This window comes from Xenopus laevis, chromosome 1L (assembly GCF_017654675.1).
Source record: "Xenopus laevis strain J_2021 chromosome 1L, Xenopus_laevis_v10.1, whole genome shotgun sequence".
In the NCBI taxonomy this organism is placed as follows: domain Eukaryota; kingdom Metazoa; phylum Chordata; class Amphibia; order Anura; family Pipidae; genus Xenopus; species Xenopus laevis.
The window spans coordinates 230,658,975-230,672,619 of record NC_054371.1 but is presented as its reverse complement, the minus strand read 5'-3'; the positions used below and the strand labels follow the sequence as shown (position 1 = coordinate 230,672,619).

The window sequence follows — 13,645 nt, the reverse complement described above, 5'->3', positions numbered from 1 at the left end:
CAGGAATATATAAAACAGTGTAATTCTGCCGTACAGGAGTTGCACAAGAAGCTATGGCTGTGTGAGTGTGTGTGAGCGAGTGAGTGGGTGAGCGAGTGAGTGGGTGTGTGTGAGTGTAAGCATATGAGTTTGTGTGTGAGCAAGTGAGTGAGTGTGTGAGTAAGTGTGTGTGTTAGCGAGCATGAGAGTGTGTGAGTGAGCATGTGAGTGTGTGTGAGCGTGAGTGTGAGCATGTGTGTGCGAGTGAGTGTGAGCGAGCATGTGAGTGTGTGTGAGCAAGTGAGTGTGTGTGAGCGTGAGTGTGTGTGAGCGAGTGAGCGAGTGAGTGGGTGTGTGTGTGTGAGCAAGTGTGTGAGTGTGTGAGTAAGTGTGTGTGTGTGTGAGCGAGCATGTGAGTGTGTGTGAGCAAGTGAGTGTGTGTGTGAGCGTGAGTGAGTGTGTGAGCTAGTGAGTGAGTGTGAGCATGTGTGTGAGTGAGTGTGAGCGAGCATGTGAGTGTGTGTGAGCAAGTGAGTGTGTGTGAGCGTGAGTGTGTGTGAGCGAGTGAGTGGGTGAGCGAGTGAGTGGGTGAGCGAGTGTAAGCATATGAGTTTGTGTGTGAGCAAGTGTGTGAGTGTGTGAGTAAGTGTGTGTGTGTGAGCGAGCATGTGAGTGTGTGTGAGCAAGTGAGTGTGTGAGCGTGAGTGAGTGTGTGAGCTAGTGAGTGAGTGTGAGCATGTGTGTGTGAGTGAGTGTGAGCGAGCATGTGAGTATGTGTGAGCAAGTGAGTGTGTGTGAGTGTGAGAGCACGTGAGTGAGTGAGTGCAGCACTATTCAGACCAGACTCCCACTGTCCCCTCTGTCAGGCAATGTGGCAGTTGGGTTGGCACCTGATGATGATGATGATGATGATGATGCCTCTCTGACTATATCCCTGTTGTGTCTAACGGCCCCTCACTAAACACTAATTCCCTGTGTAAGTTCCTGTGCGAGTTGTTAGAGAGCAATAAATAGCCCAGAAATTGTTCCCTCTCTCCATGACAACAGCATTGCGCTCTCTCTCTCTCTCTCTAATAACAGGGTGTTATCACCCCTCTCGCCCCACGGAGCTGCCATCTGTCCCATCATTAAACAATCACACTCCTAATTACCATGTTGTGGGTGGGAATGTCTCCCCCCGGCTCCTCCGCTCATATTTACCCACAAAATGTCACTTTTACGTGGAATTCATTTCTTTAGGGTATAAATGTATTTAATGCTGGAGTAACTGTTACATCAGCCTGTGCTATAATAAAGGCACAATTATACAAATACTCAGATAAATACTACACTACCTCTCACTCATTCAAACATGGAGAAAATATCCCTTCTAAAGGGCAAGATGAATATGGCAGTTTAAAGGTTAAGTTAACTTTTAGTATCTTATAAAACTTCCTATTTGTAGCAAATATTAATTGTACCGGTATGGGATCAGTTATCCAGAAACCCGTTATCCAGAAAGTTCAGAATTACAATCCCATAGACTCCATTTTATCCAAATAATCCAGATTAAAAAAAATGATTTCCTTTCTGTATAATAAAAAAAAAACAGTAGCTTGTACAGGTATGGGACCTGTTATCCAGAATGCTCGGGACCTGGGGCTTTCCGGATAACTGATCTTTCCGTAACTTGGATCTTCATACCTTAAGTCTACTAAAAAATCATATAAATAAACCCAATAGGCTGGTTTTGCTTCCAATAAGGATTAATTATATCTTAGTTGGGATCAAGTACAAGTTACTGTTTTATTATTACACAGAAAAAGGAAATCATTTTTAAAATTTTGGATTATTTGGATAAAATGGAGTCTATGGGAGACGGCTTGTTTATATAAACTATAGTAGTACTTATCTGTTATCTACTGTGTATCCTGTGCTTGAATGGCTGCCCCCATGGCTACACAGCAGCTTGTTTATATAAACTATAGTAGTACTCATCTGTTATCTACTGTGTATCCTGTGCTTGAATGGCTGCCCCCATGGCTACACAGCAGCTTGTTTATATAAACTATAGTAGTACTCATCTGTTATCTACTGTGTATCCTGTGCTTGAATGGCTGCCCCCATGGCTACACAGCAGCTTGTTTATATAAACTATAGTAGTACGTATCTGTTATCTACTGTGTATCCTGTGCTTGAATGGCTGCCCTCATGGCTACACAGCAGCTTGTTTATATAAACTATAGTAGTACTTATCTGTTATCTACTGTGTATCCTGTGCTTGAATGGCTGCCCCCATGGCTACACAGCAGCTTGTTTATATAAACTATAGTAGTACTCATCTGTTATCTACTGTGTATCCTGTGCTTGAATGGCTGCCCCCATGGCTACACAGCAGCTTGTTTATATAAACTATAGTAGTACGTATCTGTTATCTACTGTGTATCCTGTGCTTGAATGGCTGCCCCCATGGCTACACAGCAGCTTGTTTATATAAACTATAGTAGTACTTATCTGTTATCTACTGTGTATCCTGTGCTTGAATGGCTGCCTCCATGGCTACACAGCAGCTTGTTTATATAAACTATAGTAGTCTTTCTGAAGCAAACACAGCAGTTTTACTAGTGCAGGACAACAGTACATGATATTTTTATTACTTTGATACAATTTCATTTTTTTAGTGTTCCTGTAATGATTCAGAATGTGGATGAGAGGTGAAATTAAATAACTCTAGCGCTCCCTGCAGGTGGGACTTGGTGGTACAGGCAGGAATATGACACAATAGGTAGATGGTCTCTAGTTTGTAAGTTCTTTGGGGCAGGGACCTCATTCTAACTGTGTATTCAAACTCACAGCTCTTTACTTTCACTCACTCACTTATATTTACTTTCCCTGTTTAATTTATATTAACTGGACCCCTACATTAATTACAATGGACAGACTATGCTATGTGACCTTAGCAACCACGTGGCAGATCCACGTACGAACAAGTAAGGGAAAAAAACATGACCAATCATAAATGAGGGCTTGTTATTAAGTACTACTGTCTGCATCATGTTAACATGAAATTCCTCTTTAAGTGACCCACAAGATGCTGCGGAACAAACCAGGCAACTTCCATTTGTATAAGCCAATACCTAAGCTTCTCAACAGCACCCCAAAGCAACTGAGCATGTGCAGTGCCCCTGACTCTTAAAATATTGTCTAAAAAGACCAGCAATTTGGGAAGTTTACAAGTAAGGTTTGCTTCCCCTTAAAGTGGTTGTTTGCCTTTAAATTAACTGTTAGTATTATATACAGAGGGATATTCTGAGACAATTTGCAGTTGGGTTTCATTTTTGATTATTTGTTGTTTTTTAAATTATTTAGCTTTTTATTCAGCAGCTTTTGAGTTTGCAATTTCAGCCATCTGGTTGCTAGGGCCCATATTACCATATTCCCCTAGCAACCATGCACTGATATGAATAAGAGACTGGAATATGAATAGGAGAGGTCTGAATAGAAAGATGAGGAATAAAAATTAGCAATAACAATACATTTGTAGCCTTACAGAGCATTTGTTTTTAGATGGGGTCAGTGACCCACAGTGAATAAGAGTCAGAAAAAGACAAATCTTCCAAAAATGACTAAAATAATAAATAATGAAGACGAATTGGAAGTTTACTTAGAACTGGCCAATCTATAACATATGAATAGTCAACATAAAGATGACCCCTCCCCCTTCTCCTTTAATCTTCAAGCCGCTGGTTCTCCCTGATGAGAGGAAAGGGTTAAGAAGAGAAAAGATTAAGGGTTAAGAAAGAGAAGAAATAAAGAGAAAGATTAGGAAAAACCAGACAAGAGTGAGACGCACAGTAAAAAAAATACCCCAACATTTACACCGTGCCCCCCTATAATTCATGCGACACAAGTGGGGGCAGGATTCTCAGACAAAACCATTAAAAGCACAAATCACAGAAGGTAAATTTTCGGCACATTCACTTACAGCACTGGGACGCGGCGATGGGCAACGGCTTCTTGTGCACAACGTCATCATAGGAAAACTGAGGAGGAAAATGGGGAAAAAACTGTAATTACACCAGCTCCCCCGATAATTATACATCATTTACAGTTACATGCTTAGTACAGGTATAGGATCCGTTATCCAGAAAGATCCAAATTACAGAAAGGCCATAGACTCCTTTTTATCCAAATAATACTCATTTTTAAAAATGATTTCCTTTTCCTGTGTAATAATAAAACAGTATCTTGTACTTGATCCCAACTAAGATATAATTAATCCTTATTGGAGGCAAAACCAGCCTATTGGCTTTATTTCATGTTTATATGATTTTCTAGTAGACAATGTATGAAGATCCAAATTACAGAAAGATCCGTTATCTGGAAAGCTGTTATCCAGAAAGATCCGAATTACAGAAATAATCCAAATTTTTAAAAAAGATTTCCTTTTTCTGTGTAATAATAAAACAGTCGCTTGTACTTGATCCAACTAAGATATAATTAATCCTTATTGGAGGCAAAGCCAGCCTATTGGGTTTATTTAATGTTAAATGATTTTCTAGTAGACTTAAGGGATGAAGACCCAAATTACAGAAAGATCCCAGGTCTCTGTTCTGGATAACAGGTCCCATACCTGGATATATATTTATATAACTAAAACTATCTAAATATAAAATGTTGTACAGTTCAATCTAGGGATGCACCCAATTGTACTTGGGATTCGGCCGAATCGAATATGAATCCCAGTTGGCTTATGCAAATTAGCGACGGGAAAGGAAAAAGTAGAAACATTTTTACTTCCTCGTTTTGTGATAAAATGTCACGTGATTTCCCTTTCTGTCCCTAATTTACATATGCAAATTAGGATTTCAATTTGGTTTGGCCAGGGACAAGGATTCGGCCGAATGCTGCTGAAAAAGGCTGAATCCCGAAACGAATCTTGGATCCAGTGCATCCCTATATACATCCCCCTGCAATCATAGCGTTCCTACTGGGAGGGGCAGAAAGATGAAAGGAACATACCTCCCAACATTTTAGAAATAGAAAGAGGTACAAAAAGATTTGCAGCATGAAAAATGTTAACCACGCCCATTTTTTTTAGACACCCCCCCGTAATTAACATGGTTATTTTACATAAATTGGCAGTTTATTAAAGTTTGAACACATTTTTTTTATGTGTTATTACAGTTTTGCTAATGAAGGTGAATTGCCCTTTAAGGTGCAAGTCACAGTTTCCCAAAGAGACCTGCTTATCTTAAATTGTTACAGTTGTTTCTTTGCTTATCTTAGATTGTTACAAATGTATCCAAGTATCTATTCTGGGCTCTCTGCCAAAAGTCAATAAAGTAAGAAACTTTGTATCTTTTTCTGGCGGTTCAGTGCAGGAGATTAAAGAAAAAGTCGGGATATTTCATTAACAATCCGGGACTGCGGGCTGAGCTGTCAAAATCGGGACTGTCCCGTGAAAAACGGGAAAAGAGAGCAGCTATAGGGAGTGATAGGGAAGGGGTATTTGGGCTGTATATCTACACCTGGGAATTCTCTAAGCAGTAATAATAGTAAGGTGATTGGTTTGTTCTATAAAACATTTTCTTAATGTCTGGAAGTCAGAACTAAATGCCAATTAGATGTTTCCCGTGCAGACAGGGGCCTGTAGCAATTCCCTCGGCTATTGAGCGTAGCGACATGTTGGCCCAATAAAAACCGTTTTAAGCCCACGTCGTCTGTTTTATTTACCCAAGATCTGACAAGAGTGAATGGGCTGCTGCAATCTCCATCTTTTCTCCTGAGCTCAGTGCGTGGGAGGTTAATTGTAGGAGCGTGCAGTAAAGTGCAGTAAAGTAGCAATCCTTACACTCACTCACTCTTACTATTATTATTATTATTATTATTATTATTATTATTACGGATGCACTAAATACAATATTTGGGATTCAGCCAAACCCCCGAATCCTTCACTAAAGATTCGGCCGAATACCGAACCAAATCGGAATCCTAATTTGCATATGCAAATAAGGGATGGGAAGGGGAAATTTTTTTTACTTCCTTGTTTTCTGACAAAGTCACTCAATTTCCCTTCCCGTCCCTAATTTGCATATGCAAATTAGGATATGGATTCAGTTCGGCCAGGCCGAATCCGAATCCTGCTGAAAAAGGCCAAATCCTGGCAAAATCCCGAACCGAATCCTGGATTATTATTAGGGATGCACCAAATACACTATTTGGAATTCGGCCGAATCCTTGGTGAAAGATTCGGCCGAATACAGAACCGAATCTGAATCCTAATTTGCATATGCAAATTAGGGGCAGGAAAGGAAAAAGTGATTTCCCTACCCACCCCTAATTTAAATATGCAAATTAAGATTCAGTTTGGCCAGGCACAAGGATTCGGGCCGAATCTTGCTGAAAAAGGCCGAATCCTGGCCAAATCACAAACCGAATCCTGGATTCGGTGCATCCCTAATTATTAGGGATGCACCAAATACACTATTCGGGATTCAGCCAAATCCCTGAATCCTTAGTGAAAGATTCGGCCGAATACAGAACCGAATCTGAATCCTAATTTGCACATGCAAATTAGGGGCAGGAAAGGAAAAAGTGGAAAAAATTCTTCTTTTGTGACGAAGTCACGTGATTTCCCTACCGCCCCTAATTTAAATATGCAAATTAAGATTCAGTTTGGCCAGGCACAAGGATTCGGCCGAATCCGAATCCTGCTGAAAAAGGACAAATCCTGGATTTAGTACATCTCTAATTATTCTTATATTATATTCTTATATTAACATATATTTTTAGAGTGCCAACATATTGTGCAGTGCTGTACTTTTATTGCTTATAAAGGGACCGGTTATCCAGAATACTCAGGACATGGGGTTTTCTGGATAATGAATAGTTCTGTAATTTAGATCTTCATAACTAGAAAATAATGTAAATATTAAATAAACCCAATAGGCTGGTTTTGCTTCCAATAAGGATTAATTATATCTTAGTTGGGATCAAGTACAAGCTACTGTTTTATTATTACACAGAAAAAGTTATGTTTAAAAATGAGGAATATTTGGATAAAATGGAGTCTATGGGAGACAGCCTTTCTGTAATTCAGAGCTTTTGGGATAACGGGTTTCCGGATAACAGATCGTATACCTGTACATCAAGGCTTCATTGTACGGGGAAGAAGAATACAAGTGTTTAATTGTGTAACACACCAATACCGTAACGACTATTGTTTAGATACAACCAGGCCGCAGTCAAGCTATAAGGAATTTCTTAAAGGGACAGTAAACTGCTTGTGCAACTTGAGTGCAATGAATAGAGATTGTGCTGGAAATACTTCCTGTCTGGTTTTGTTATTTCTTGAGCTAAACAGGGAGACTGAAGCTACTCCAGATTTGGTCTTTGGGAGGGAGATATAAGATCACCAGTATAAAAGCCCTCCCTTCACCCTTTGTTGTGACATTTTAGTAAGTAGGTATCCATTAAGCAAGGGGGGTTCTCCATGCACTGGGAATCTAATGACCTCAATAAATATGGAGTAGCTTCAATCTCACAACAATAGCGCAACAAATAACAAAAGCCATAGGTTGATTAAAACAGATGGAAAAAGGTTTATTCAGCATAAACTCCATTTATTGCACTTATGTTGGTAAAAGGGTGTACTGTCCCTTTAAGATTTAAGCCCCATGACATAACGATGGAGCCCAGGGATGACACTGTAGATGCCGACTCCTGTGCTAAGCAGAATATTACCTACAAAAATAATCCTGCACACTATAGTTATAACCCATTAATAATTAATATATAACAATTTAATTGTGTTACTTACAATCCCTGGATACCTGGAAATGTAACGCCTTGAAAAAGCTGATTTGTCATCAAGAATAACTGGCTTTTTATAAGGTTTGTTCACCTTTAAATTAACATTTAGTAGAATGTAGAGAGGAATATTCTGAGACACTTTGTAATTGGTCTTAATTTTTTGCTAATTGTGGTTTTTGAGTTATTTAGCTTTTTATTCAGCAGTTTGTAATTTCAGCCGCCTGGTTGCTAGGGTCCAAATTCCCCTAGCAACCATGCACTGATTTGAATAAGAGACTGGAATATGAATAGGAGAGGCCTGAATAGAAAGATGAGGAATAAAAAGTAACAATAACAATACGTTTGTAGCCTTACAGAGCATTTGTTTTTAGATGGGGTCAGTGACCCCCATTTGAAAGCTGGAAAGAGTGAGAAGAAGTCCTTGGTCTGTTTTAGCTTTGTCCATTGACTGCTTGTCATGTTTATATGAAGGAACAATAAATGTTTCACTAGCTGGCACGTGTGTGAGGAATAGAAATAGAATTCAAGGTTATTTGGCTAAAGAAACAAAGGAAAATGAATAAATATATCATCAAAAGAGACGCGGGATCTAAAGCAAATGTATTTGAGCTTTCAGCCCCAGACATTGGTGGCAGCTCCATTCAGGTTCATTATAAGATCATTCCCATCAGCCTGGAGAGAACAATCTGTTCTACACAAATACTGACGGCACCAGTGTTTTATCATTCACAGTTTAAACTCTCAGACTTCCCATTACTTTATATCATGGAAATCAATTGTGGCATCTACTATATTAGATAAATATTAACTACAGTACTTTACAGTAGGGGGTACATTATCCCTTATAATACATGAGTGATACTCAGAGTTCCCTGTATAACTCAGCCTGCAGCCTTGTGTCTTTATATGGTCACAGAACAACCCCTCAGTGACTTCTAATATCCTTATCATTTACAGTAGGGGGTACATTATCCCTTATAATACATGAGTGATACTCAGAGTTCCCTGTATAACTCAGCCTGCAGCCTTGTGTCTTTATATGGTCACAGAACAACCCCTCAGTGACTTCTAATATCCTTATCATTTACAGTAGGGGGTACATTATCCCTTATAATACATGAGTGATACTCAGAGTTCCCTGTATAACTCAGCCTGCAGCCTTGTGTCTTTATATGGTCACAGAACAACCCCTCAGTGACTTCTAATATCCTTATCATTTACAGTAGGGGGTACATTATCCCTTATAATACATGAGTGATACTCAGAGTTCCCTGTATAACTCAGCCTGCAGCCTTGTGCCTTTATATGGTCACAGAAAAACCCCTCAGTGACTTCTAATATCCTTATCATTTACAGTAGGGGTACATTATCCCTTATAATACATGAGTGATACTCAGAGTTCCCTGTATAACTCAGCCTGCAGCCTTGTGCCTTTATATGGTCACAGAACAACCCCTCAGTGACTTCTAATATCCTTATCATTTACAGTAGGGGGTACATTATCCCTTATAATACATGAGTGATACTCAGAGTTCCCTGTATAACTCAGCCTGCAGCCTTGTGTCTTTATATGGTCACAGAACAACCCCTCAGTGACTTCTAATATCCTTATCATTTACAGTAGGGGGTACATTATCCTTATAATACATGAGTGATACTCAGAGTTCCCTGTATAACTCAGCCTGCAGCCTTGTGCCTTTATATGGTCACAGAACAACCCCTCAGTGACTTCTAATATCCTTATCATTTACAGTAGGGGGTACATTATCCCTTATAATACATGAGTGATATTCAGAGTTCCCTGTATAACTCAGCCTGCAGCCTTGTGCCTTTATATGGTCACAGACCCCTCAGTGACTTCTAATATCCTTATCATTTACAGTAGGGGGTACATTATCCCTTATAATACATGAGCGATACTCAGAGTTCCCTGTATAACTCAGCCTGCAGCCTTGTGTCTTTATATGGTCACAGAACAACCTCTCAGTGGCTTCTAATATCCTTATCATTTACAGTAGGGGGTACACTATCCCTTATAATACATGAGTGATACTCAGTTCCCTGTATAACTCAGCCTGCAGCCTTGTGCCTTTATATGGTCATGGGAATTATAGTTCACTACTACACAGTGTAAAGCTCTGTTTACAAATTATTGGGCTGCAATGGCAGATCTTTACATATTGGGGGTAATGCAATAAATGGTGATGTTTATTACTTGTATAGCAGGCAGCATATACTGATCAGCTGTTTGAAAATGAACATACAGATATGGGATCCGTTATCCAGAAAGTTCGGAATTACGGAAAGGCCTGCTCCCATAAGACTCCATTTTAACCAAATAATGCAAATTTTGAAAAATAATTTCCTTTTCCTGTGTAATAATAAAACAGTAACTTGTACTTGATCCCAACTAAGATATAATTAATCCTTATTGGAGGCAAAACCAGCCTATTGGGTTTATTTAATGTTTATATGATTTTCTAGTAGACTTAAGGGATGAAGATCCAAATTACAGAAAGATCTGTTATCCGTAAAACCCCAGGTCCCGAGCATTCTGGACAACAGGTCCAATTTTTGTTACAAAACAGAAGTGGACACAAGAGCCTCCATTGGGAATTGAAATACTGGATCATATACACATTTCCCTATTAAGTGACACTTCATAATAAATTCTCGTTCCCTAAACAGAAGGGAAAGAAAACCCACCTCTTCCGGCTCCTCTGTAGTGTTTTCTGGTATCAGCTTCCTAGTCCAGTATTTGGCTTCTTCCTCTGGGATATCTAAGGAAAGATGGAAGAGATACGGTCACTGCTCATTCCATTCCGCCTCCTCCTTTTCCTTAGGAATTCCTTTTGGCTCCGATACTTGAGCACAGATACAGAACTACAGATATTACTGATTAGAAATTAGGGAAGATCAACTGACAGTTAGGCAGGTTAAAAAAAGTAAAGGTTGAACTTGATGGACTTGTGTCTTTTTTCAACCTAACTAACTATGTTACTATGTGTTACTCTGTTACTGTGTTACTATGTTAGTATGTGTTACTATGTTACTATGTTACTATGTTACCGTGTTACCATGTTACTATGTGTTACTATGTGTTACTATGTTACTGTGTTACTATGTTACTATGTTACTGTGTAACTATGTGTTACTATGTTACTATGTGTTACTATGTTACTATGTGTTACCGTGTTACTATGTTACTATGTGTTACTGTGTTACTATGTGTTACTGTGTTACTATGTGTTACTGTGTGTTACTATGTGTTACTATATTACTATGTGTTACTGTGTTACTATGTTACCGTGTTACTATGTTACTATGTGTTACTATATTACTATGTGTTACTGTGTGTTACTATGTGTTACTATGTTACTATGTTACTATGTGTTACTATATTACTATGTGTTACTGTGTGTTACTATGTTACTATGTTACTATGTGTTACTATATTACCATGTGTTACTATGTTACTATGTGTTACTATATTACCATGTGTTACTATATTACTATGTGTTACTGTGTTACTATGTGTTACTATGTTACCGTGTTACTATGTTACTATGTGTTACTATGTTTCTATGTGTTACTATGTTTCTATGTGTTACTATGTTACTATGTGTTACTATGTTACTGTGTTACTATGTTACTATGTGTTACTATGTTACTATGTGTTACTATATTACCATGTGTTACTATGTTACTGTGTGTTACTATGTAGAAGAATGTGTGCTGGGAGGATGCAGATTTTTACAGGACTGATTATATCATTATTGTCACAATCTTATTTTTATTTACCTGTAGCCATTTATTATAGTGCAAACAAAAACCAAAACCTACATTTCATTTTTCACAGCTTAATTTGTGTGATCGTATTTTTGTGCGATAGTTTTCAGTGAAATAAACGTATAGGTTTTGTTTACTCTGTTCCAGCCGAGTGTTCTACTTACCCTTCGTTAATTCTTTTAGGCAGGTCCCATTTAACCTCTTGTATCAGTTATTGGTTGCTTTGTATGTAAGTCGGTGTGCTCCGTGTATCCATTTATTGTACAGAGCTATGGAATATGCCAGTGCTTTATAAGTACAGATATGGGATCTGTTAGCCAGAAAGCTCTGAATTACAGGAAGGCCGTCTCCCATAGACTCCATTTTATCCAAATAATCCCAATTTTTTTAAATAATCTCCTTTTTCTGTGTAATAATAAAACAGTAGCTTATGCTTGATCCCAACTAAGATATAATTAATCCTTATTGGAAGCAAAACCAGCCTATTGGGTTTATTTCATGTTTATATGATTTTCTAGTAGACTTAAGGCATAAAGATCCAAATTATGGAAAGATCCGCTATCCGGAAAACCCCAGATCCCGAGCATTCTGGAGAACAGGTCTCATACTTGTATTAGCTAATAATAATAATAATAATAATAATAATAATAATAATAAAGAGTATTCCCTTAAAGGCAATGTTTGACAGTGGTTAAGAATCAGCAGATTTGCCCTGATTGTAACACTGAGCTATTTGTGTGTATTTGTAATAAAAAGCCCATGAGAAACATTCCTTATTGACCAGTATAATAACAGGAGTAAAACAAAAGTGAAGAGGAACAGCAACTCAAACACACAAAACACAACTCAAACCAGCAGTTTTTTTTTAATTGAAGTCCAGGCATTGCTTCAAGTCCCTCAAAGTGCGTAAGTGCATTAAAAACACACAAAGTGCATTAAAGGAGAAGGAAAGTCATTTTATACTTGGGGGGTACCAAATGTTAGGCACCCCTAAGTGATTGTATTTACTGACCTGAAACCCCCGGGCTGGTGCTCCTATCAGCAGAAAACTGCTCCGGCCCGGGGTTATACCAGTGACACCACGGAGCGATCCTCTTCCGGCTTCTTCTTTCTACTCGCGGCTGCGCAAGTGCAGTAGAGCTAAAAGCCGAATGATAACGAAAAAGTCGCTATTTCATTCTACTGCGCATGCGTCTGCCCTGGGAAATTTGAAGAAAGAAGAAGCTGGAAGAGGATCTCTCGTTGGTGCTCACTGGTAGAACCCCGGGCCGGTGCAGGTTTCTGCTGATAGGAGCACCAGCCTGGAAAGTCAATACAATCGCGTGGGGTGTCTAACTTTTGGCACCGCCAAGTATAAAAGGACTTTCTCCTTTAAGGTTGTAGTGGATCCATCTCAAAAGAGACAAGGTCCCAAAAAATCTCCAAGTCACCCAATCACAAGGCCTACAATTAAGAGTATTAAGAGTCTTCAGAGCCCCCTTCCCCAGGGCTAGGAGGAGCCCCTTTATCTCCGACCCCCCAGCACAAAAGTCACAGACAGGGGGCAAAGGGCTTCAAACCCCTTCACCGCAAGGCTAGGGGGGTCCCTTTAACTGTTCCCCTCCAGACAAAAGGCTTTTAAGGAGGCATGAACAATATTGGACCTCCCAGGAAATCCCATCGTCTTTGTGCCACGGTGGGGCCACGTTCAGTGGGGGAGGAGCCTAATGGCCACACATCCCACCTCCAGATCCTAAAGGCGACCATAGACTTAGAGATCCGCTCCCCAATATGCCCACATTGAGGTGGGTGATAGTGGGCTGATCCGATCCTGGGCCTCAGGGCCCAACGTTCGGATCATAATGCATCCGATACGATACAGGCGGTCGGATCGTGGGGCCACATATATCCAGATATCAATTATGAAAGCCAGTTGGATGGCCCCACACATGGGCCAATAAACTGCCAACGCCATGTCGGAAGCCCAATCCTGGCGGCCGGATTAAAATATTTTCTTTAAGAGCCGGTGCCTAATTGCTCGGGTTAAAAGAATGAAAAGATGCAGAAAAGCAAGTGCTTAAAGGGGTGGTTCACCTTTGACATA

The 13,645-nt window shown here is 39.5% G+C and overlaps 1 protein-coding gene across 6 annotated transcripts in view; it reads right to left on the bottom strand.

Annotated features, from left to right (window-relative positions):
* The window catches only part of LOC108718947 (protein unc-13 homolog B), a 193,185-nt gene that overhangs the window by 114,653 nt on the left and 64,887 nt on the right, over positions 1–13,645 (bottom strand). For all 6 annotated transcript variants that reach the window (XM_041570506.1, XM_041570508.1, XM_041570519.1 and 3 more), the window contains exons 7-8: positions 10,480–10,553; positions 3,944–4,001 (exon numbers count right to left, since the gene is read on the bottom strand). In XM_041570506.1, the coding sequence (XP_041426440.1) occupies positions 3,944–4,001; positions 10,480–10,553 (132 nt within the window). The remainder of the gene's footprint in view (positions 1–3,943; positions 4,002–10,479; positions 10,554–13,645) is intronic.